Source organism: Orcinus orca, chromosome 1 (assembly GCF_937001465.1).
Source record: "Orcinus orca chromosome 1, mOrcOrc1.1, whole genome shotgun sequence".
NCBI classification, from domain to species: Eukaryota; Metazoa; Chordata; class Mammalia; order Artiodactyla; family Delphinidae; genus Orcinus; species Orcinus orca.
In genome coordinates this window covers 110,604,448-110,630,698 of record NC_064559.1, presented here as the reverse complement: position 1 = coordinate 110,630,698, position 26,251 = coordinate 110,604,448, and the positions used below count along the sequence as shown (strand labels likewise).

At 41.2% G+C, this 26,251-nt stretch overlaps 1 protein-coding gene and 1 pseudogene across 9 annotated transcripts in view; one reads left to right on the top strand and one right to left on the bottom strand.

The window, feature by feature from the left end:
• Positions 1–9,170: 9,170 nt before the first annotated feature.
• Positions 9,171–21,902, bottom strand: LOC117202995 (KH domain-containing, RNA-binding, signal transduction-associated protein 3-like; annotated as a pseudogene).
• Positions 18,098–26,251, top strand: part of SLC22A15 (solute carrier family 22 member 15) — a 119,500-nt gene continuing 111,346 nt past the window's right edge. For all 9 annotated transcript variants that reach the window (XR_007477596.1, XR_007477598.1, XR_007477597.1 and 6 more), the window contains exon 1: positions 18,098–18,218. Coding sequence is in view for 4 of the 9 variants with exons in the window: in XM_049710349.1 (XP_049566306.1) it covers positions 18,132–18,218 (87 nt within the window). In the remaining 5 variants the exon portion in view is untranslated. The remainder of the gene's footprint in view (positions 18,219–26,251) is intronic.

Below are 26,251 nucleotides of genomic sequence, written 5' to 3'. Positions count from 1 at the left end.
GTACCTCATTCTCTGATAATGCCACAAAATAAAATGTTGCCTACACTTAAACAATAATATTTCTAACAGGCAGTCAGATTAGAAAAACAAAACAAGTTCATTGTCTAATAATTATATTATTTGTTCTAAAATTAGGTATTTTTTTCACTCAGTAATATCAAAGTCAGACATTATTTATTATGTCAATGGTCACATACCCTGAAATACTCAGGTTCAGATCAGATTTTTTTTTTTGTTTTTTGCGGTACGCGGGCCTCTCACTGTTGTGGCCTCTCCCGTTGCAGAGCACAGGCTCCGGACGCGCAGGCTCAGCAGCCATGGCTCACGGGCCCAGCCGCTCCGCAGCATGTGGGATCTTCCCGGACCAGGGCACGAACCTGCGTCCCCTGCATCGGTAGGCGTACTCCCAACCACTGCGCCACCGGGGAAGCCCAGACTAACTCTTTTTTATATTTTAACTGCAAGATAGGAATTATTCGGGGTTAAAAAAAGAGTTGCTGAAGGAAATGGACAGTTTTGCACATTGGCCAGTTCTGCTCCATCACTTTCCATCACTGGAAATAAAGAAATTGGACCCGTGGAGACATGACACTGAGATACCTTCCCCTGGGCTATTTATCCATCAGGTACTGAGGCATGGTACCTTCAGACTCTGGGTTGTTTTTTTTTTTTTTTCCCCCGGTACGCGGGCCTCTCACGGTTGTGGCCTCTCCCGTTGTGGAGCACCGTCTCCGGACACGCAGGCTCAGCGACCATGGCTCACGGGCCCAGCCGCTCCGCGGCATGTGGGATCTTCCCAGACCAGGGCACAAACCCGTGTCCCCTGCATTGGCAGGCGGACTCTCAACCACTGCGCCACCAGGGAAGCCCCCGAGACTCTGAGTTTTTAAAGGACTTTCAGAAATGTTTGAGATCTGAAAAAAAATTGTCTCTCAAATACCAAAAGAAAATTACATGTTTGATATGCTATGGAGTAGGGTAATGGGGTTCCAAAGGAGAAGTATTTAGAACATATGCAAGCCCTAAGCCAGCCTTGAACCTCCTGGGAATGATCTTCCACCTACTTTGTTCTTGGTCTATAGCTTGTTTATTGAGAGCACTGGCTGATAGAGTAAAATGGAGAATAACAGAGAATTAGAACATTTAATGCTGAAAGCTACAGGGGAGACCATCTATTCAGGTTTTCAAACTGTGCCTCAGATACAGAAGGAAGGTTGAGGCACTGGGGCCCTGGTCTACCCTGCTCCTGTTTGTACCCCCATCTCCTACAACTCCCTGCCCTGACTGCTATCAGAACAGCTCCACTTGGATCTGTTTAATGTATTGGGATTTGTAAAGTTTTGTTTGGAAAACGAGTTCACTGCTTAGTATTAGAAAACCGCTGATCTATTCTGACTTCATCATTTTACTAATGAGTGCCCTGAGGCACAGAGAATTTAAATAAGTTATCCAAGGTCTCCCAAGTAGCTAAGAAAGCCAGGTGTTCTGAGTCTCAGTTCAAGACTCTTTCCTTAGGCAGAGACTGAGGAATCCCAGATACAAGAAAACAAGTTTATTCCAAAATCTGTCCCTGACCTTGTGTTGAGAAGGTGTTATTTCTGTCCTGGGAGGCATGTGGGCTTTGCTAGGGCAGCTGTGAATGGTTCCATCACCATCTCCCCATGTGCGCCTTTCCAGCCATGGACTTGGAGGAGATCTTTTTGAAGGGCTCAGAGAGCATCTGTGAAGCTAACCAGGGGAATAAAAATCATTTTATCTCATTTTTAGTACATGGGTTATCCTCCAATTCTCATCCCTTAAGAGAAAGTTCTTGTTTCCCATTGAAGAAAAACAAAGATTTTAAAAATTCCTATAAAAACAAAGATTTACAGCTTACAAGAAAACTAATAAGCAAAAATACAACAAAACCAGAAAGTATATAAAGAAGTAAAAGCGTGCATCTGTGGTGGCGAAGAACCACCCTTGACTAAGTTTTGTTAGTCATCCAAACAGGCTATGTAACCCACACAGTAGCTGCTAGCCACATTGGCTTCTGAGCACTCGAAATGGGGCTGGTCCAAACTGAGATGCACCGGAGGTGCAAAATATACACCAGAATCAAGATTTAATATGCAAAAAAATTTAAAGGAATGTAAAATCTCTCAATAATAATTTATTTTATTGATTTGTGTTGAAATAATATTTTGGATATATTGGGCTAAGTAAAGTGTATCATTAAAATTAATTTCACTTATTCTTTCTGCTGTTTTTAACGTGCCTACTAGAAAAATGTTAATTATGTATTTAAATATAATGCTTGTGTTATATTTCTATTTGGACAGCACTGGGCTGGAAGTAACTAATTCATGTCCATGGCAACTGAGCTGAGAAGGCTGGGGTTCTTTCCAGGAATAGCTTCCTCCCTGCATGGTCCTGGCCCGAAACTAAGGTCTCCATCAAAGAGCAGCTCCAGGCTCTTCACTCAGGCTCTCAAATTATGTGCCTTCAGGGAGTGGTCATTAAAATCATTTGCATCAGAAACCTGACTTAACCTGACGATTTGTCATTTAGCAGGTTTTCAGGGTTATGAGATAACAGTCTAAAGGGCAAATTCCATTTAAGTTGATTTTCAAGTACTGCTTCTGTGGTGTCAAAGCAAAAACCTCCCTACAGTGAATTTCTACTTTCAAAGTAGGTGGTATTAGATCTGCTAAAAGCAGAAACATACTAAAACCTATGTTGCTCAGGACTTTACCTAACAGAAATCTCTGGAAGTTTTATTTTTTGTCATCTCTAAAACAAACCTTTAATCAGATAAATATTTTAGTCTCACGGGAGATGCCTTTCAAAAGAAATGCCTGACATAAAACAAAACTGAAGTGTTTTGTTGGTTTAGGATATACTTTCTCTTTTTTATAAAAGCGAAGTTTTGGTCTGTGAGAAATGAGAGGCACTACATTTAGAGCTGAAGTTTGGTTAACACTGAAAATTGCTAGAGCTCTGAAGAAAAGAACAATTATGAAGAGCGTGTTAGAGTTCTAAAAATAAACCAAACCCAAAACAAACAAATAAAGCACTTGCTTTTTTTTTTTTTTTTAGCGGTATGCGGGGCTCTCACTGTTGTGGCCTCTCCCGTTGCGGAGCACAGGCTCCAGACGTGCAGGCTCAGCGGCCATGGCTCATGGGCCCAGCCGCTCCACGGCATGTGGGATCTTCCCGGACCAGGGCACGAACCCGTGTCCCCTGCACCGGCAGGTGGACTCTCAACCACTGTGCCACCAGGGAAGCCCAGCACTTGCTTTTTTAAAAAGACAATATGATAGACATTCAAATTTGAAATGGACCCATGATAGGCTGAGTAATGGCCCTCAAAGATACAAACATCCTAATCCCTGGAGGCTGGAAATGTGACCTTATATTGCCAAAGGGACTTTGCAGGTGTGATTAAGGAAGGATCCTGACAGAGGGAGATTATCCTGGATTATCCAGGGAGGCCCTAAATGTAGTCACAAGTGTCCTTACAAGAGAAAAGTAGAGGGAGACTTGACTACAGAAGAGAAGGCACGAAGACCACAGACCACGAAGCAGAGACCTGAGTGATGTAACACGAGCCAGGGAATGTCAGCAGCCGCCAGAAGTTGGAAGGGGCAGGGAATAGATTCTCCCCTGGAGCCTCAAGAAGGAACAAGCCCTGCTGACACCTTGATTTTAGAACCATTAGACTCATTGCAGACTATGGCCTCCAGAACTGTAAGAGAGTAAACTTTTATTGTATTCAGTCACTACCTTTGTGGCAATGGGTAATGGCAGCAATGGACCCTAATGCAGGACCCCAGTGACTTCACAAAATTAACCTAGAGGCTGAATTTTTTTCCCTTCAATCACATTAGTTTTTATAGGCTTAAAGCATGGAAAATAGAAATCTCTAAGATAAAGGTCTTGGGAGAACACAGATCAAAGGGTAAAGTGCTCTAAATGGCATTTGCCCTCTCATCTATCCTTAGCTTTTATCCCACTCTCTAGCCTTGGATTCTCCATCCCCTTGTCCTTTCTTGCCCTCCCTCTCCCAATATCCTCCACCCCAAGATTAGCAACCCATCCAGATGCAACTTCAGATGTACTTTTGTGTCTGACTTGCCAAACCTCTATAATGTTAACAGAAACATTCCAATTTTCCTTGTGAAATCATCTATGGTATAATAATAAATGTAACTATCAGCTCATGGTTTATAATAAATATTAATTCATTTATTCAGCAAATTCTTATTGAGTACCAACTATGCCCTAGGCACTATGTTAGATCCTGGCAGAACAGCAGGGAACAAGGTAGATGTGGTCCCTGCCTTCATTTACAGATTAGTAAAGGAGATGGACTACAGCAAGTAAACATATAAATACATAAAAGGACCAAGTGTGGTTAAATGCTGTGACAGAGACAAAGAGAGTACAGTGCCAGGGAATAACAGAGCTGGCCTGTCTTAGGAAATGGCATTTGTCTTGTAAAGAGCAGGGTTGGGGGAAGAGAGCATCCCACGTGGAGAGACAGCACCCAAGGACCCAGGTGGGGCATGAGCTTAGTGTGTGTCAGAGATGCAAACAAACCCATTTGGGCAGAGCACAGCAGGAAGGGAGGACAAGAGCACAAATGAAGTTAGGTAGGCAGGGGACAGATGACCTAGAGATTCAAGGGTAATGGCAGACATCGCTGGTCCCTTTTCTCCTGGTGAACAGCCTGGAAGTATCAGGAGCTGGAAAGCCTCTAGCTAAGAAATATGCCAGTAATTGAAGCCTTACCAGTAGAGATGCATTCCTTTAAGTTTGGAAATTTTATCTGAATATCTTCCACCCTCCAGGAAGCATTTTAAACCATTATCAGTTAACACTTTGGTGGGAATTAGTTTCCTGGACTCCTTTCTTTGATTCAACATTTACCGCATGTCCTCTTGTGCCAGACAGCCCCGTTTGGGGTACTACACGGATATGAAGGATAGGAGAGAGCCTGGCCCTGCTCTCACGGAGCACAGTGGTAGTAAAGTGCTATGAGGGAAAATCGTAGGGAGCAAATGAGAGTGGCTCACAGCAGGCCCCAGACTGATCTGGGCAAAGGAAGAGGGCTTCAGGGAGGAAGTGGCACTTAAACAGGAAACTGAAGGATGAATAGGAGTTGGCCAGGTCAGTGTGTGTGTAGCGAGGAACTGAAGAGGAGTACACCTGGTCTGTCTGGAGTCCTATGGAATTAGCACACTAGAAGAGCTGAGAGAAGTCCAGTGTGTAGAGATTGAAAGTGAGGATGGAAGAGAGAGGACTGCATGGGTAACCTTGGAGGCCCTGGTAAATGAATTTGGACTCTACTCTAAAAACAAAGAGAAGCTGTTAATGGGTCATAAGCAGAAGAGTTATAGGCTCAAGTTTGCATTTCAAAAAGATCACCCATGTTTTGGTGTAGAGAATGGGATTGGAGGTAAATAAGAGTGAAAGTGAAAGAACATTCAGAAGGCGATTGCTGGCTTTCAGGCAGGAAATGATGGTGGCTTGGATGAGGATGAAGATTTCCTAATTGCAGAGCCTACTTAATCTTTGCATTTACATTTATTTACAATTTAGATTAAATATCAAGTCTTTATCAATTATGTTGGTCAGATATTGAGTATGAGTTTTATGCCGTTGCAAAGAAGTAGAGTATTATTTTTTATATAAGTGAAATTAATTTCAGTCTCAAGCCACATTCTTCTGGAATTTGTAAATTTGACTTCGGTCAATTTGCGGGGCGGGGGGCGGGTGGTTTCTCCACTTCTTCCTTGGTATGTATCTGAATTTGGGGAAGAAGCTATGCTGAGATCTTGTACAAAGTGGGTGTTGGGGGAACCAATCTTGTCTCCTTGATTGTGTTCTACTCTGAAATCCACTGACACATCCTTGGTCACATATCTCTCTTCTGCTCTAGAATCATGCTTGGTATGTAGGACCAATAGTTTCTTGTTGGATCTCGGGGACAGGTTCAAGAATATTTAGAAGGAAAAAAAATGATTGTATTTAATGATTCATATACACTGAGAGCGAAGCTTCAAGAATGACTTGTAGATTTTTTTTGCATTAGAAACTGGATGGTGCCTTTCAACAAGACAGGAAACTTGGGAGAGGAGCAGGTGCAGGGCAGTGGGCTGGAATCACATGGTCACTTTAGAACATGATGTGTTTGAAATATTCAAGATGAGATATTGAAGAAGTGATTGGTAATGGGGGAGTCTGAAGCTTGGAAAACATCTGGGGTTGAGAAAATACACACACACACACACACACACACACGGTGTTTTCAGTGTAAAACAGAAGGTAGTGGAAGCTTTGGGACACCATGAGATCCCCTGGAGAAAGAGAAAGAGTGTGGAGTAAAATAAGAAGAGGGCTTTGGAAAAAGTCTGAGGAATATTCAAAGATTGGGCAGAAGGAGAACTGGCAAAATATCCATGGAGGTAAGAGGAAAACAAGAATGGCATGAAACAAAAGTCTCAAGAAGAAAGTCTTTAAAGGTGGGAGTGGTGAACAATATTAAATGCTACTGTTGTTCAGTCAAGTAAGATGAAAACTGAAAAGTATCCTCTGGACTAAAAAGTCCTTGGTGATCCCAGAAAGAGCGATTCTAGGGTATGGAAAAAGCAAAAGCCAATTGGTGTGAAGAGTCTACCATGAACATGTGGGGCAGTCACTAGACACTTCAGAAGAGTCATGCCCTTGCAGGAGGCCTAAATTAGCCCTGCAGTAGGGGCTGCTCCAAACCCACTCCAACAAAGCTTAAGGAAAAGCTTCAAAAGGTCAAGCTAATGCACAAATAAATAAACTGCCTGCTAGGACAAAGGCTAACAAGCTTTAACTAAGACAGCAACATCCAGTGGTCAATAACAAAACTTCACAATTTATAGAATCCAATAAAAAATCATTTACACGCACCCCAATGTTCACAGCAGCACTGTTTACAATTGCCAAGACGTGGAAGCAACTTAAGTGTCCATCAACAGATGACTGGATAAAGAAGTGGTATATATATATATAATGGAATATATATATATATATATATAAAATAGAATATATATATAGTGGAATACTACTCAGCCATAAAAATGAATGAAATAATGCCATTTGCAGCAACATGCAGGGACCTAGACATTATCATACTAAGTGAAGTAAATCAGACAAAGACAAATACCATATGATATCACTTATATGTGAAATCTAAAAAAAATGATACAAATGAACTTATTTACAAAACAGAAATAGACTCACAGACATAGAAAACAAACTCATCATTACCAAAAGGGAAAGGGGTGGGGAGAGATAAACTGGGAATTTGGGATTAACAGATACACACTGCTACATATAAAATAGATAAACAACAAGGACCTACTGTATAGCACAGGGAACTATAGCCAGTATCTTATAATAACCTATAGTTGAAAATAATATGAAAAAGAGTATATATATATATATATAACATATATACATATAACTGAATCACTTTGCTGTACACCTGAAACATTGTAAATCAACTATACTTCCATTTTTAAAACCTCCTCCCAAATTAAAAATCACTATATATAAGAAGCAAGGAATTGGGACTTATAACCAGGAGAAAAAATCAATCAATAGAAACAAACCCAGAAAGGAAGAGAGAAGAGAATGAGCAGATTAGCAGACAAAGACTTCAAAATAGTTATTAGAAATATGGCCATATATCGGGGAAAATATGACTACAATGAGAAGTGAAGATATAAAAAAGAATATATAAGCAATCATATTTCTTTTTCAGTAAGCACCACCGCCCCACCAAAAAAACTATAACCTGCCCTGCAGCCTCTTTTTTGCAAAAGATTTTATTTTTCTATAACTTTGTACTTTTGTTTCCTTGTATGGAAGTATTTTAAAATTGCCTTGGGGACTATATCATATGTAATTTTAAAAGGAAGTTTAAAGTGACCTTGATAGGTGCTGGGGAAGGAGGGAGGGAGGTGTGATAGTGATAGAATTCCAGATGCACTTTTGCCCTGAATTGACATTGTTTGTAGAAAGTACAAGACTTCCTGGTCTCTGAGCACAGAGCAGATGAGCACAGAACAGACTAGAGCTGCAGGGATGACCAGGTTGTGTGTTCTCCTGAACAGGCTGGTGTCTCGGGTCCACCTGCCTATTGGTCCCTCTGACCTAAGGTCTAACAGTCCTGAGCCTTATTGTGGCAGAACTCTCATAAATGCTGGCCACATTCTCTTTTAACCATCCTTTGGGAGCTTTAAGAGTACTTTTAAAGGTATACTTAAAGTTAAAAGAAATAGTACTTAAAAGGAAAACATTAAAGTTCAGGAGCTCATCTGGTGTATTTGTGAGCATCTTTATCAGAGCTATGTGGAGTCTTGGGCACATCAGCAATTTAAGGTAACAGGAGAAAGACCAGATCTTCTCACCTAGCTCTGCATCCCCATTAAGGAGGTATAGGTTTCCCCTAAGGATATTCATCCCATAAACAGTGATCTCAAAGCTGAATTTTCAAATTTGAAATCTCCCATATTATCAGCTTTTCCAAGATTGTTCATACGGTCAAGAACTCATGGGAGCTCACATTACTTTAGTTCATAGATCACTTTAGTTCTAAAGCACTACTAGAAACCTTAAACTTTAAAATTATAAATGATAGGACATATTTTTATTTACACTCACTTAACTGAAAACTTATTTATTTCTGCACAGCCCCATGCCAGTAAGGGAATTAGAAGTCGTGTTTTTAGCTATTCCCTGGATGAAGGGAAAAGGAAATGTGGGTCTCAGTTGACTGCACCAAGCTGTCATGCTTATATTTGGTGCTGCTGGTCACATGTTGGCAGGGCCAGAAGAGAGCCCCAGGACTAAATCCATCCTTACCTTCTATATCCTGCTTCAAATAAAACATCTCCATCAGCACATCTTCTCCCTGTGCAAACCACTTCACTGAATAGAAAACTTCTCTGCTTAAGTGATTTCTCATTATCAGCTTGTATTTTGACATCCAACAAACTAAAACTAAATTTTTAGTCTGAAGCAATAACTTTCCATTATATGTTATTTCAAGAAGCACCCATCTCCTTGCAACAGAGCATGTATTTATCTCATAAACACACACACGGCTGAAAAGAGCAATGACAAAAATAAAAACATAAACACAAAATGACTCAGGTATCTTTGATCAAATATCTTTATTATCAGTTATATTAATTTATTTTATGCCATAGACATTTTGCTCCTAAAATCTCATCTTCTTTCACTTACTTTAGTTCTTCATTTTATCCTCAATGGACCTGTCTCATGTCTTGACCATGGGAAGAAGATGCTGAGGAAAAGGCAAGCTGGTCACCAGGATGCTGTAAATGGCAATGACACATCATTAGGAACACCGTCATATAACAGACCAGGCCGAGAATACATCATTAAGAACCCAGACAGAAGATCATCATCTTCCATCATCATCTGAAATTAAAAAGCACCTCCAAAGGAACTGTTTACTGCTTTGTCTGCAAAAAGTGCTCTGAACACTAAACCAAAGAGACAAAAACATCCTTTAGCGGATTGTTGGAGCACTTAAGGAGGTGTAAATTGTAATTAGCCATATGTTAGACTTTCACAGCCCAATAAGAAAGAAGCCTGATGGTGCAAGATCTCTGTGGCCCAGTTTTTCAGGTCAAAAGCAGAATGGCTGTTGAGTAAGGAATAATCCACAAAGGAAAGCTACAGTGCTATTCCATTCTCTGGCTTCAAACACAACAGATGAGAAAGCCTTCAGCACGTGTTTGCGATTGCAGTCATGTCGCTGAGTTATTAGGGAGGGAGGGCCCCTATTGAGCTAAAGTCCCAACCTTAAAATCGTGGATCTGGGGACATTTACTCTGTTTACAAAGGAATCAGAGTGTAAATGTGTTACAAAGATAATATTGTTCTATATTAATATTTCCAGATAAGAAAAAACGGTTCAGAGATGGGGCCTGTACCAGAGAGTGGAATCTGTTAGTAAAAACAAACAAAACAAAACAAAAACAAAAAACAACTCACAAACTTTTGAGAACTTGGTTTTAGTTACTGCTGTGCTAACTAATTATGTGGCTGGCAGTATGTCCCGGAATCATCTTAAACCTATTATCTAACTTCCCATAGCCTAAATTTAACATTTTTATAATGTGGCGGGGTGGGCTCAGTGATTTCTAAAAAATGGCATTCAAAATGTGTGTGTGTATGAGTGCACCCTCTCCAGTACCCTCATTGTCCTGAGGAAAAACCATTAACTTCGGGCTTCCTCGTGGCGCAGTGGTTAAGAATCCGCCTGCCAATGCAGGGGACACAGGTTTGAGCCCTGGTCGGGGAAGATCCCACACGATATGGAGCAACTGAGCCTGTGCTCTAGAGCCCATGAGCCACAACTACTGAGCCTGAATGCCACAACTACTGAAGCCTGCATGCCTAGAGCCCGTGCTCCGCAACAAGAGAAGCCACTGCAATGAGAAGCTTGCGCACTGTAATGAAGAGTAGCCCCCGCTTGCCGCAACTAGAGAAAGCCCACACGCAGCAATGAAGACCCACTGCAACCAAAAATAAATAAATAATTAAAAAAAAAAACCATTAACTTCATTGGGTTTGCACAAGGTCCTGTGACAAAAAAAGGTGAAGGAAAATGAATGAAATACTGCCATTTGCAGCAACATGGATGGACCTATCATACTAAGAGAAGTCAGGCAGAGAAAGACAAATACCATATGATACTGCTTATATGTGGAATCTAGAATACAACACAAATGAACTTATTTACAAAACAGAATAAGACTCACAGACATAGAAAACAAATATATGGTTACCAAAGTAGAAAAGGAGTTGGGGAGGGATACATTAGGAGTTTGGGATTAGCTGATACAAACTACTAAATAGAAAATAGATAAACAACAATGACCTACTGTATAGCCCAGGGAACTATATTCAATATCTTGTAATAACCTATAGTAGAAAATAATCTGAAAAGTATACATATATATATACATATATATGTAAAGCTAAATCATTTTGCTGTACACCTGAAACTAACATAAGATTGTAAATCAACTATAATTCAATTAAAAAAGGTCTTTATTAGACAAAGGTGAAAGAAGAATCTCAGGCCTGGTAGGAGGGGCAAATAAAACTGAGACTATTCAAAATCTTGCACTGAAACAGATAATTGAGGAGGACTTGATTTGCTGTTTGGCTGAGAATAAGATACTCTTCTCATTCATATGAAAACCGATGAAGATGAGTTTATATCATTTAAGATGCAATATGATCTTCAGGCTCAAATAGCTGGATGCCAGTAAATTAAGGATTAACTTAGTTCTGAAAATTCATGTGAATTTGTGCACTCATGTAACTTTCTACTAAGTGACTCTCACTACTATAGGGAGATAACAAGATCTGGCTAATTCTTCTTAAGGCAGATAAACATAGGGACAAGAGCCTTCAGACTGAAGAAGACATAATGGATACCATCCTTCTTTCTAATCTACTTAGCCACATTGTTATGTTTTAATTTGGAGCCTATTTCATGATCAGATAGTAGAGCAAGTGTGCAATTTCCAGAGTCGACAACTCCTCCTCCTCTTCCTCGCTCTCACCCCTACCACCCCATCCAGTACTGCAGCCAAGAAGAAAGTCTTCACTGGAAGGCAAGCGCCACTAGCGAGAGGAGAGGCTTTGCTGGTTTAACCCTGTATTCCTCACACCTAGAATAATATGCCCAGCACGCATTTGTTGAAAGAATTCTCATACACAACGATTTTCAGAATGGTTTCGGGATTGGTGACTTCTCCTTTTTGAGACTGAGTAGATCCAGTGGATCAAACTTGATTCTCTGAAATCTACTTTGGGTTCCTACTTTCTGAAGGCAATGTAAATTGCTGGTTTTAATTTAGAAAGCCCAGTTGGGGTTAAGACTCTTGATATGCAGGTTATCATCATGTTTGTGCAATACTTAACCAACTCAAGTGGTTCAGGCAATTCCAATAGCACCCAGATTTTAATCCTGGGGAACTTTGGGGCATTTGGCAAATTTTTATCCATCCTACTGAATTATATAGCCTCAAATGATAGACGTCCATGAGTATGGCAAATTCGTCATTTCAGTCTGTATTCCCTAGTTGTAAAACTTCCCTGCATAAGAAATAGCAGCAGCATAGCGGCAGTAACAGCAACAACCCTGACGTTTTCATTAAAGTTGGGCACTCAGGAATGAATCTGTTGAATTAAATGAATGTCCCATTCTCTAAGCTCAGTGCCTCTTGGGACAGCATGTAATACTGGACTCTTAGCAAGCAAAACACTCTATGATCTAAATTCAAACGTAAGTAATGGCTAATTTCATATTTCATCTCTTTCTGCTGTAACCTAAAAATAGAACTTCAGACCTAACTCTATTCATACTCTTTTGTTGCTAAGGTTTGAGACATGGAAATGGCCAATTCCTCCATATCAGATTTAGATCTAATTTAGTATATGCTTTCACCCACTTACAGACGGTTTTTGAATGACAGTTGTTGGTTTGGAGGGCCAGAACACGGAGACACGTCCATCTCACCGCTAATCCATTATCGTTTTGCTTTTCCTCCCTTTGTCTTCTTGCTCCTTCCTCCCAGACATCTGTCCTCAAAATCTGGCTTCCTTGTGATCTGGTCACTCCCATCACATTTGCTGTGTTTATATCAACTTAATGTTGACAGAGGTATTTGGACTTTGGCTGTCTTTATTAAGGCATGTTGCTGTAACATACTAACAGAGTTATCTCAGCATAAAGGTTTATGCAGAAGGAAAAATGTTCTTTAGATTTTTTAAAAAGACTAACTCTGGGTACATTTAGGCTGGTATACAACACTGATTTCCAAGGATTTGAAACAACACTTAACACACATGAATTCTGTTATCTTGCATACCAAATTTCAGTAGCCTTCCGGGACACCAAATTACCAGTGAAGCAAAAGGCATGACACTGTGGTTAGGTGTGGAGGTTTTACAACAAAAGAAAGAAGATGACAATAATTGAGTATATTTGCTTCAAGGCTTTATGTAATTTACCAGATAAAGTTAACCTTTCTTCCTCTCATATCCCAACAAGTGTATATTTGATAGACACACTATTTTAAACATTATTTTAATTGTTTATTATTAAAAAAACCCCAGATGTTCATTACTTCTGAGTTATTAAAAGAAATACAGGTACTATAAAATTATAGTAGGAAAGGACTTAAGAAAAAGAAAAATGAGTAAAGAATGGTCAGATGGGGAAAATATGCTCTCAAAATGGAACTCTTTGCTAAGAGCCACAGATGCAATACCTTGAGCCTCAGGAGAGCTTTAATTAGTCCTGCTTTTCCTTCAGCGCATGCTCAGAAGCTCTGGCACGGACTGTAAATGAGGGCAAGGAAATCCAGCAGGGGCCTGGGTGGGTTAAGGGGGGGAAGGGCAGGATCTTAAAGGGGCAACGACCATTTAAAAGAGCAATGCCTCTAGGCCCCACCATTCCTATCTCAGGTCCTTCAACCTACCACCACCAACCTACTCTACCTTCTGTGTTCCCTACCTCAGTTAACAGTACTACCTCTGGGCTTCCCTGGTGGTGCAGTGGTTAGGAATCCGCCTGCCAATGCAGGGGACACGGGTTCGAGCCCTGGGTCCGGGAAGATCCCACAAGCCGCAAAGCAACTCAGCCCATGCGCCACAACTACTGAGCCTGTGCTCTAGAGCCCAAGAGCCACAACTACGAAGCCCGTGTGACACAACTACTGAAGCCCATGTGCCTAGAGCCCACGGTCTGCAACAAGAGAAGCCACCGCAATGAGAAGCCCGCACACCTCAACGAAGAGCAGCCCCCGCTCACCGCAACTAGAGAAAGCCCGTGCACAGGCAACGAAGACCCAATGCAGCCAAAAATAAATAAATGAAATAAATAAATTTATATATATAAAAAAATAGTACTACCTCCATTTTCCCAGTTGTTGAAGCCAGAAACATAGGAATCATTGCTGATTTCTCTCTCGTATGCTTCTGCAAAATGAATCACTGTCAATTTTTGCAGATTTTACCATAAATTTGACTTCACTTCTCAATCCCTATTACCACTGTCCTGGTTTAAGCTCTCAGACCCTCACTGGGTCCTGCCTGGGCCCTTACAACAGTGTCTCAACTGGTGTTATGTGCATTTTCCACTGCTGCCAAATCATCTTTTAAAAATCACAACGCTCAACCTGAAAAAACACTTCAGTGGTCCCCATCATCTGCAGGAAAAAGTTGAAGCTCCTTAGCACTGCATACCTGGACTCTATCAATCCACAGACCTCATTTCTGACACTCCCAGGGTTGTATTTTCTGTTCTCACGATAACCAACTGCTTTTAGGATATATGTTCCAACACAATGTGAATTAACACGGAATATGTAGAAAAGTTTCTGACCCACTTAAAATACATAAACTTTTAGCGAGTAAGATGAAATAACCCAACTTCTACTTAACACTTCATTTATTTAGCTATATATCATAAAATATGGATGTATAATTTTTTCACTCTCATGCATCATAATATCAAAGGAAAATTTCAAAAGTTCAAAATATGACTCTCTTACCTATACAGAATGAACCCATGTCAATGATTTTATTTTTAATTGATGAAGGAAGCAGTAGGATGGTAAAGCTGGTTCTAAGAGCATTTGAAGAACTGGTTATTTCTAGGAAAAAAAAAAGATTGCTAGATTATATATAAAATGAATTAATGTTCTGCAGGGCAATGAAATAATAGATTATTATCTTTCCTATTAAACATAATCATTTACATCTCTACCAAAAAGAAAATCCACAAATTTACATGTAACTGCACAGTATCTAGACTCTAATTCATAGCAAATAGCCAGGTCAAACACTGGTAAATTTTCCTACTGAATTAAATAATTAAATAATCCTGGGGGTGGGCTTGTTGAATAATGCTTCATGATTACATTGAAAGGACATACAGTCCTCTTCTTGCTTTCTGATTATTTCCAAGTGCAGGACAATTTTCCTTAACAGTGAAAGTTTTTTGTTAAAACACTTCACATTAGTCTTGTTCATCAGTGTTTTGGCACCACAATAGTCACTTCTTGAGTCACCTAACAAAGCTTTTCAGAACATAACATTTTATGTCCTATGTTTTCTCTGGTAAAGCATTCTGGAATCTCGTGTAATTTGAAAAGAGAATAAATATATTAAGTAACTATCAACATTGTAGAACAGTGTACAGTTATGTGGATGTTAAAACGTTGAGTAACTACTAAAATAATAATAATGACAACAATAATAACAATAATAGTGCAATGTGTAGCTCCCAAAAATAGAAGAAAGAAGGACCATATAAAAATGGTTTTAAGACTTCAATAGATGGCCAGGAAGTAAAAAGAAAGAAGATGGTAAACATAAAACAAAAAATAGTGCAATGTGTAGCTCCCAAAAATAGAAGAAAGAAAGAAGGACCATATAAAAATGGCTTTAAGACTTCAGGAGATGGCCAGGAAGTAAAAAGAAAGAAGATGGTAAACATAAAACACAAAATAGTAGAAATGATTCTAAATATATCATTCACAATGAGTATAAGTGGGTTTAACTCACCTGTTAAAAGACAGAGACTACAAAATTGGATAGACAAATAAACCCTCCTTCCATAAACATGTCTAGAAGGTAACAAAGCTGAAAGGTGAAAACAAAGGGATTACAAGGAAAATAACAACAACAAAAAATTGACACAGCAATGTTAACATTAAACAAAATGAAAATTAAGACAAAAAGCATTAAGAGAAAAAAAGGTATTTTATCGCGATAAAAGAAATGATACAATTGGTACTTTCATAAACTTTCACAAATAAAAAGAGAACTTGATAAAAACTCGAAAATGATAATCATCTTGTAAGATTTTGACACGTTTACTAAAAACTGATACATCCAGCAAAGTAAAATTTAGTAGTAATACAGACTACTTTGATAAAATTAACAAGGTTGATCTAATAGATAAAGAACCTTGCACCCAAACAAATGGAGAGTATTTTCAATACATTCAGTACACTTTTCTAAAATGACCACATACTAGGTCACAAGAAAATTGAATTTCCAAGATTGAATATCATCTATGTTCACAAAGCATTTAAATTAGTAATCAACAATAAAAAGATGGTTAAAAAATAGCAACAACCTTTAATTGAAAACTTAAAAAAAAATGAACAAATAGCTCCTTGGGTAGAGAGGACATTACAATGTCATGGAATAGTTAAAACTAAAGACAATGTAAGTACCACATGACAAAACTTGTGGAATAGAGCAAAGTAGTACCTAGAGAGAAATGCATAGTCTTATGTATAATTATTCTTATAAAAGGAAAATTGAAAGCAAAAAGCTAAACTTTCAAGTCATGTAGGCAGTAAAAGAATTACATACTAGCAAAAATAAGTAAAGAAAGAAAATAGTTCATATATTCCATAAAATAGAAAACAAAGACATAAAGAAAAATCACAATAAAAACTGGTTTCTTCAAAAAATAATAAAGTAGACAAGCTTCTGGCAAGACTGATAAGAATGGGACAATAAAAATGAATTAATATTCAGAATAAAAAAATGGGGCCTAAATACAGCTAGAGCATGATTTTAAAAACCCCAAGAGAACAAGATGAACAAGTTTATTCCAAAAACAACAGAAAAACTAGATAAAATAGTAACACTTCTAGAAAAAAAACTAAAAGTAATTCAAGAACAAAAAGCCATAAAGGGCTTCCCTGGTGGTGCAGTGGTTGAGAGTCCGCCTGCCGATGCAGGGGATACGGGTTCGTGCCCCAGTCCGGGAAGATCCCACATGCTGCAGAGCGGCTAGGCCTGTGAGCCATGGACGCTGACCGGAGCCTGTTGCTCTGCAGCGGGAGAGGCCACAACAGTGAGAGGCCCGCGTACCAAAAAAAAAAAAAAAAAAAAAAGCCATAAAAATAAGTGACATAAATCTCTCTAGGTCTCTATCTCTGTAATAAAGAGGCTTCCCCTGCAAAACAAACCAAGTCCAGATGGTTTAAAGAAGAGTTTTTACTAAATACTTCCAACTCATTTTACTAAGCTACTATAATCTCACAGCCAAATCCAGACAAGAACAGTAACAAGAAAATTATAGACCTATCTCACTCTCTTAGACGTAAAAGGCTAGATAAAGCATTAGCTGGTTACCTCTTCTGTTCAATATTGTATTGGGTGCCGTGGCCTCGACAATGGAATACTATGCAGCTGTTAATCTAAGGAAGTGGAGAAATGAGGCTTAAGGCAAGTGACTAGCGTCCCTAGGTCCTGCTGCATATTTCTCCATTTCCAGCCCTTCAAACTGCTGTTTATCCTTCAAACACTTTGGCAGCCATCACGTCCTGTCCCACAAATTAATCTTTCATCTTTTGTATTTCCTTCGTACCTCATGGATATTTCTATAACCAAATGTATCTCACGGTTTTGCAGGAATTTGGTTGCCTGACCACATAGCTAGCACAGAGCAGGATGGAAAGAAATGTTGAACAGCACTCTTCTCTGAAGGATCTAGAACCCATTCCCACTTACCGCATTTAACTGATTCGTACAAAAGTACAGATTATGCTAGCAGTCACCGGGTCTCCCAACAGTCATCACGTCCCCCGTCCCCGAAGCAGCGGCTGTGGCTTAGACGCCGCTGCCCTTCCCGTATTTCTCCATCAGAGAGGATGCCGACGCCCGAGCCCACTTCCTCTTTCCTCCTCTCGCTTTAAGCGGCGCAGAAACCCATCCCTCTCAGAAAAAAATCTTTAACAGGAAGCCCAGAGGCCCTGGTACCTGGCATCCTGCCCCGGACCCGCAAGCCCGCGCGGGCCCCCGGCCCCCGACCCCCGACCCCCGACCCCGCCGCGTAGACGCAACTCCCGCCGCCCCGCCCACGCTCCCACGCCGCGCCCGGCTCCTCGCTGGCTGGGCCGAGCCGGTGCCGGGCGCCGTGGAGCTCGCGCGCCGGGCCGGCCGGGGAGGGCCGCGCCGGAGCGGGGGCGGCGGGAGGGCGGGTCGGGGCCGGGCTCCCGCTGGCGGCTAGGCCGGGGCCGAGCGCGCGGCCGGCCATGGAGGTGGAGGAGGCGTTCCAGGCGGTGGGCGAGATGGGCATCTACCAGATGTACCTGTGCTTCCTGCTGGCGGTGTTGCTGCAGGTGAGTCCCCCGCCGCTCGTGTGGCTCCCACGTCCCCGCTTCCTGGCTGTCCGGGGAGAGGCGTACCTCCCTCCCCACCCCCCAGCGCCCGGCCCGGATGCCGAGCCTCTGCAAACCCCGAGGTGTGGCGAGCCTCTCCCGCCTCCACCTTCACCCCGCGCGAGGGCGGCGCTGGGGTAGGCGCCGCGCGTTGGCCTGGGCCCCGGAAAGCCAAGGTCGCCGGCCGGCCTGTCAACCCAAGCCTCGGATCCTCCCTTAGGCGCCATGCTTCTCTCACCTCGAGTGGGGAGGGACTGCGTGGGGGGTACTTAAGCCAGCGAGCTGGTTAGTAAGAGATGAAAAATCCAGTTGTTACCTGGAATACGCTGTGAATAGGAAGGGAATTTTTAACCTGTGGCGCTGTCACTTTGGAATCTGGAACACAGAGAGGGAGGGCCCTGATCACCCGCTGACAGAAGGGCTGATTTAGAGGGCCTCCTTCAGCTCTGGTATCTACTTACCATCTTTTCCTGGATTTGAGGGGACTTCCTATCCAGGAGCTTTCAATGCATAGGGTTTATTTCTTTCTGGTTTAAGTTCTGCAGGGTCATTCTGCCCAGAGTCCCCTTGGCTTGAGACTTTTTAAAGTCCATAGTGCCATCTACAACGTGTGGTGTAAAATGGAATCACTTCTTCATCGTACAGAATTCTCAGAGACTGCTTTTTTGGTTTTCTCCAGATTTTAAGCATTTTGATTTATTTAAAAAGGGATTGTTCGTAGAAAACAATTACTTTGAACAGTATACAGGACTGATGGAGACTGGCTATGTCACAACATCAGACAGTACAGTCAGTATCTGCTGTATGGCTGGTCTCTGTAGACACCCGTTGCTGTCCTCGCTGAGGGTGCCTTGTGTCTTGAGTTAGTCCACTCCTCTGGCCCTTAGGAATCACACGTCTCTTCACTGAATCGGTGTCCATAAGCATAGTAATCAGCACCACTTTGGGCTGGGGCGCTATAGCTGTTATCATAGGAATCATAACGCTGTTCCTCATAAGCAGTGCCATGTCCATCGTCATAGTCATAATCTCCACAGGTCTCTCGTGTTGGGGGCGGTGGTGGAGGTCTGTACCCAGTTGGGGGGACTCCTCTTGCTCTGGGAGTAAGAAGTCCTCTTCCCCGACTCACTGGCCCTCGGGTGGAAAGGACTCCCCTGGCAGTCGGTGTCCCTCGCAGTACCCCGACTCCCACTGGCTGGGCTGTGACTCCTCCCCTTCCCCTGGTTATTGCTGGGGTTGGTACCCCTCTTGTATGCAAGGTAACAAGTGGTACATCTGCATTTTCTGGACCACCATTCAAATATGTTAATTCCTGGAGCTGTGCTTGCCTGATTTCATCATTATACTCAGGAATGAGGAACTTTTTGATTTCCTCCAGAGCATGTCCCATCCGGGCCTAGGCTTCTGCTGGGGGGCGGGGCACACACTTCAGTCAGAACATGGAGATCATCACTGAGGTGGAAGTACTTTGCTTCTCCACTTTTCCTCAACTCTTCTTCTTTTGCCTTGTCTCTCATGGAGCCTTTTCCAAGGATGGACATTTTTGTCAAGGTTTCTTCTTGTAAACGCTTCACAGAATTGCCACATGGCCCCAAAAGTTTTCCCACAAAGTTGAACTTAGGGAACTGTTTTACAGGAGTTAAAACTTTCTGTCCCAGCCTAAAAATGTAGGTTCCATATGCTCAAGGTCACTACAAATACACTTCGCCACGCAAGTTCCTCCTCCTTTGCCAGCTTAAATGGCCCATTTGATGTCAATTACTTCTTTTATTCTAAAGGCATTTTGTTCACAGATCCTTTATTAGTATGCCAGTCGGCCATTTTACTTATTCTTTCATTCAACGTATATTTAATGAGTGCCTACTATGTGCTTATCAGGGGCTATAATGTCAGATAAATCAAAGCCCCTTTCCTGTGAAGTTTACATTCTAGTGGGGGTGGGATGAAGCAGGCAGGCAGTTAAATAATTACAATTAACATGTGATGATAGTTATTCTGAGGGAAGGACAGGGTGGTCATGGGTATAAGCACCAGTCCACCAGTTGCTTAAACCTTGCATAAATCAACTGCTCAACAGGAAGACTGGGAGGGTTGGAGGTGAGGGTTGACTAAGCGATTCTGTTTTCCATTAAAATGTTTGAAAGTTCAGTTGATTTCATAACCAGCCAGAAGAACCATTTAAATGATGCACTGACAGATGAAGTCAGTTCTTTCTCTAGCAAAACAAGTTCTCAGTTCACAAATATGTGATATTCTGAGGTTCCTTTAAGTGTGTTTTAGCTTTAAATGCACTTTCCTGTGGGGAAAAAGTATTTGTGCTAAATCACAAAAGAGTATTTAATGCAGAGAGAATAGAATTGTGATCATGATGTCTGACATGCATTTATATTTTCTCTTTGAGAAAATTCTTTTCCTATTCTAACCAAGAATTTCAGGAACATAACTCCCTCTCTGAGTAATCTCACCTACACTCTATCTCCTGTATCATTATGTTCTCACCTGCCTAGCCAGGTATCCACTGACCTTGAATAAGTTTGTCTTGAGTGGAGTGTGGCACTAAAAAGGCTACCGTTCTGGGTTCGGGACCTGTTAAATTTCCATCATTTACTTTTTGTTATGGTTGACCCAGTTGGTTAGACCCAGTTGGTACCAAAGAGGTCTAAGCCCATGACCATGACCGTTCACTGAACCCTGCCTGATGTGTGGTCAGTATTCACCATAGAAGAACTAGCTCTTAGAGTGTTGGGGATGAGTGACTGACTTTACTTGTAGGTGTGGGCTGAGGAGGTGCCCTGTAGCTGTGCGGATCCCAAAAGAGTAGATTCCCAGGTCCAAGCAGAAGTGAATTCTTCACAGCTGTTACCCATTTGTGAGGACTCAACTACCCCATTGAGATACATAATCCACATGGTCCTATGGTCACCCAAAGCTCTCCTGGATATGAGAGTGGAGTTCCCCAAAGGCTGATCTATCAAGTCTGTTGTTGGAGATGATTTAGACTAGGGGAGCTGGCCTGCAGAGTGCGAGTACTAGAGGGTCCCGTCACACAGTTGTAACACGATGCTTTCATCATTCTTCTGGGGGTTGCTTCCTCTAACAGGAAGAAGTAAGAAGCCTTTTTCAGAGTTGGTTGGCTTGAATGGAAGGAACTTGATGTTTGCTTTTTAAAACCAAAGCACTTGTCTACCAGTGTCCAGTGAGTGTACAGACCAATGGTATAGCAGCCCTGCCAGAGAGGGGGAGTCCTGCACATTGTAGATGGGACTGCCAGGGAGAGGGACCACCAGGGAGGGGGGGCTGCCTCACAGGAGCCTTATCTACATCTGTGGTTTGGTGATGACCAACTCCCGCTGAGAAACACAAAACTAGAGGGACAGAGATGGAAACCGTACAGATTCTTCTGTTTTCTTCCTTCTAGGATCATTATTATTTTTAAAATGATGTTAACTCCCTTTACTTCAAACACATCCAAGTTCAAACTAAGAGGACAAGACCACATTACAAGCCAACTCTAAAGGTCTTTAGGTTAACTTTTCTTGGATTATAGATATCATCAGGTAGCTCCTCAAACGTCTCAATATCGTTTCCTTTGCCTAGGAGACCTACCTTCACTTGCCTTGCAAACACAATCTTTGGAATCTCCATAGTGGTCAACTTTCAGATACGTACAGAATAAATGCAGATTTTGTACATTTCTCGTCAGCATGATAAGATGCAAGTGACCTGATAATAGTGATACTTGGTTTTAGAGTACCTAAGAAGAAAGCTAGAGGAGAGAAATTGCCTTCTGTAAAACTGGTTGTCCTATGAACAAGCAATAAGATTTATAATTTTGCAGTTAGAAAAATTCTTACCCACTCAAATATGCATGCCCTCCTTTGGGTAAGAGTTTTTTGTGGTATTTAAATATGAATAATTCTATTTACTTTATTACCATTTCTATTTTCCAATCGTGATTCAAAGTTGACGCCATTATCACTATTTTGTGTTTGTGTTTGTGTTTGTGTGTGCTTATTTGCCAGACTGTTTGGAGGAAGGTTTGAATGCAGTTCTTTCTTTCTTGATCTGTTTAGACATAAAGTGGAAATGGATCCTACTTCCTTGCTCTAAGTCAGAGACTCCGGCTCCTTCGTTTTCCTCAGGATCATGAATCATATGCTGTGGTATAATTTGCACAGAATTTAAAGCATCCATTAACCAACAGGAACATGTAACCTGTAATAAACATTCGTTTCACCAGCAGAATTGTGATGCTGCTGTGAATCTCAGCTTGAGATGCAGTACTCTGGTATTTCGGAATGCATTATTATTATGTAAACTCTTAATAAACCCAACCTTACTTTTCAGATCCTTGAACTACCTGTGCATTCATATCATCTACGCAATAAATATCTTTTCACGGTGTTTTAGAACGTGGAATGACTTAACAGGTATTTTGCAGAAGAGGGAACTATAATAGTCAACACATGAAAAGATGTTTACCTTCAGTGGTCATCTGGGACAGGCATATAAAAATGACTATGAAATATCATTTCACACTTATTAGAATAGCAAACATTAAATAGTCTAACAGTACAAATGTGATGAAAATGAGTAGAAAGTACCCCATTTACAGAACAATTTGGCACTGTCTAGTAAAATTACAACCAGCATTGGACTCCTAGGTGTATATACGACAGTATCCCTTGTGCATAAGCAGATATGTATAGGGTGTTTTTTGCAGCACTGTTTGTAATGACAAAAATTAGTAACCACCTAAATGACTCTCAAAAAGGGACTGGGGACTTCCCTGGTGGTCAGGTGGTTAAGACTTTGCCTTCCAATGCAGGGGGTGCGAGTTTGATCCCTGGTCAGGGAGCTAAGATCCCACGTGCCTGTCAGCCAAAAAACCAAAACATAAAACAGAAGCAATATTGTAACAAATTCAATAAAGACTTTAAAAATGGTCCACATAAAAAAAAAATCTTAAAAAAAAAAGGACTAGATAATTAAAATCTGACATAAATTTTATAGAATATAACAGTTAAAATGAACAGACTAGGTCTACACACAGCCACATGGATGAATCTCTTTTTTTTAAAATAAGTTTATATATTTATTATTTATTTTTGGCTGTGTTGGGTCTTCGTTGCTGCACATGGGCTTTCTCTAGTTGCGGTGAGCGGGGACTACTCTTCGTTGCGGTGCGCAGGCTTCTCACTGCGGTGGCTCCTCTTGTTGTGGAGCACGGGCTCTAGGCACACAGGCTTCAGCAGTTGCAGCACACAGTCTCAGTAGTTGTGGCTCGCGGGCTCTAGAGCGCAGGCTCAGTAGTTATGGCACACGGGCTTAGTTGCTCTGTGGCATGTGGGATCTTCCCAGATCAGGGCTCGAATCCGTGTTCCCCGCACTGGCAGGCAGATTCTTGTAGATCAAGAGGAAGATACATCTCTACCCTCTTCCCAGGTATATCCTCTCACTTTGTTCTTGATTCCGTATTACTCTATATCAGTTATTTCTGATCTTCTATCTTTCTGCATTTTCTGACCTCCCAAGGAGTGGCCCGCATGGTAGATTTAGGTGGTCTATGGAAATGTTATTAAATAACATTAACTCATAAAGTGAGAGGGTTATTCCCTTTTCAGTTCTTCTTTAATCCTTTTGTTTATCTAAGAAGAATGTCTCATTTGGTGCTAGTATTTCTCAAAACATTTGCAAATATTTCTGTTTTAACAAAGGGAATGAACCAGAATTAAGGAAAGTTCAGACTTTGGTGGAAAACATTACCTAGTTAGACTTGAATAACATTATTATGTTTTTATTGTACTTACTATTCATTTTCTTTTAAAACTTTTTAAAGTTATTAAACATTTCAGATGAAATACATAGAATAACGTCACAGACACACATGTACCTACTTCTGGGTTTAACAAATGCTGACATTTTGCCATGTTTGTTTAAGGTTGTGTCAGCATAGTTCAACCAGAGAAACAGGAGGCAGAACTTCTAGGCTGGAGATGTATGTGTTTGTATATATATGTGTATCTGTATCTGTATATATGTACATGATTATATATGTAATCAGCAAATAATTTATTATGAGGATTTGACCATATATAATTGTGGGAGCTAGTTCGGCAGTCCCTGTAAGGCTGTTGTCTCTGTGTCTGTTGTTGGAGCTTGAAGTCTGCAGGGAAGGCAGCCTGGAGCACATCAGAATTGACTGGAATCTGTGTCATTCTCACTGCCTGCAACCTTGATAAAGCACATCTGTTTCATCATGGAACTAAACACACACTTGGCCCAGGAGTCAGAGCAGCCAAAGGAGGATCCCGGGGAGTGTAGATCAGTAGCAGGTCCAGCTGCTGTGTTGCAGCGACAAGGTGAGGCAGCAGAAACATGACGGTGGATGTGAGGCACAAAATCACTGGTCCCAAAACCTGCCCGAAAATCTCTCTTGTGCCCCACCTTAAATAAAAATGTGCCAGCTAACACTTAGTACTGTAGAAGAACATTGTATTTGTTTTAATTTTATTTATTTAATTTATTTATTTTTGGCTGCATTGGGTCTTCATTGCTGCATGCTGGCTTTCTCTAGTTGCGGTGAGCCGGGGCTAGTCTTCCTTGTGGTGCGCGGGCTTCTCATTGCAGTGGATTTTCTTGTTGCAGAGCACGGGCTCCAGGCGAGCGTGGGCTTCAGTAGTTGTGGCGCATGGGCTCAGTAGTTGTGGCTCTCGGGCTCTAGAGCACAGGCTCAGTAGTTGTGGCTCACGGGCTCTAGAGCGCAGGCTCAGTAGCTGTGGCTCACGGGCTTAGTTGCTCCGCAGCATGTGGGATCTTACCGGACCAGGGCTCGAACCCATGTCCCCTGCATTGACAGGCAGATTCCTAACCAGTGAGCCACCAGGGAAGCCCCAGAACATTGTATTTTTATAGTTCCATCTGGCTGGTTATATTTGTATTGGTATACAATTTTATTTCTCTGTAAATTTACAAGTTAAAAAATTTGAGTCCATTTAAAAGCAGGCCATTAAGTAAATAATAGAAAACAAATGGGCACGTAACACTCTTGCAGGGGGTACTCACATGACTGAAGTTTGGGAAAAGCTGAGCCTGTCCAGTAATACTTCTTCAAAGAACACTAAAAATAGGTTCTTTACTCTCATGACTCTGATCAGACTCTTTCTTTGGCCTAAGAATTCCTTCCTTGATTTTTGTTTTGATTAAACCCCTAGCAGCCTTTCACTGCCTAGCTCAGGTGTCACATTTGCAAGCTTTTCCTTATTCCCCGAGTTGGAATTCACATTTGCTTTCTTTGTTGTCTCATTAACTTCATTTCTACTCTGGCTAATAGAGCATTTGTCCAAATCTGCCTTGTATTTATAGCTCTGGACATATTGTCCTCACTTGAATATATGTGCCTAAGAAGGAAACAACTGTTTCTTACCCATCATTGTTGTCACCTGAGGCTCAGAATACACTGTGTTGCAAAGTGTTGGCACTCACTAAAATTTTTTAAAAATTAAACTGAAATAACAGAAGGAAGGTGGTCAGGTGGTGGCATTCCCATTTTATTTGGGAGATTGAGAGGGAAACTGATGCAGGTCAAATAATGTGTCCAAGGTCTTAATTAGTGGTTGGAACCAAGATTAGGTCCCATAATTACTGGGTTTTAATCCATCATCATTTTCTTTGCCACACCCTTATGCAAGGAATTAGTTAACCAAATATATTATAGCCTGTTATGTACACAGTAGTGTGTTGGGTTTCTTGAAAGGACATAGAAGTAGAAATTAGGGTTTTCTTTTCTTCAGGAGATGGCAAATCATTAGAAGAGAAAAAATTATATCTATACTGTTAAATAATGGTACAAAGTAATATTTCCCTAGTAAATAATACAACCACTGAATGCTTTAGACATTAAGAAAGAGACAACAGCATGGTCTAGAGTGGTTTGTTGAAACTTCAGAAAGAGGGTTGAGCTTGAGTTGAACTTTGAAGCTTGGGTTAAGAGA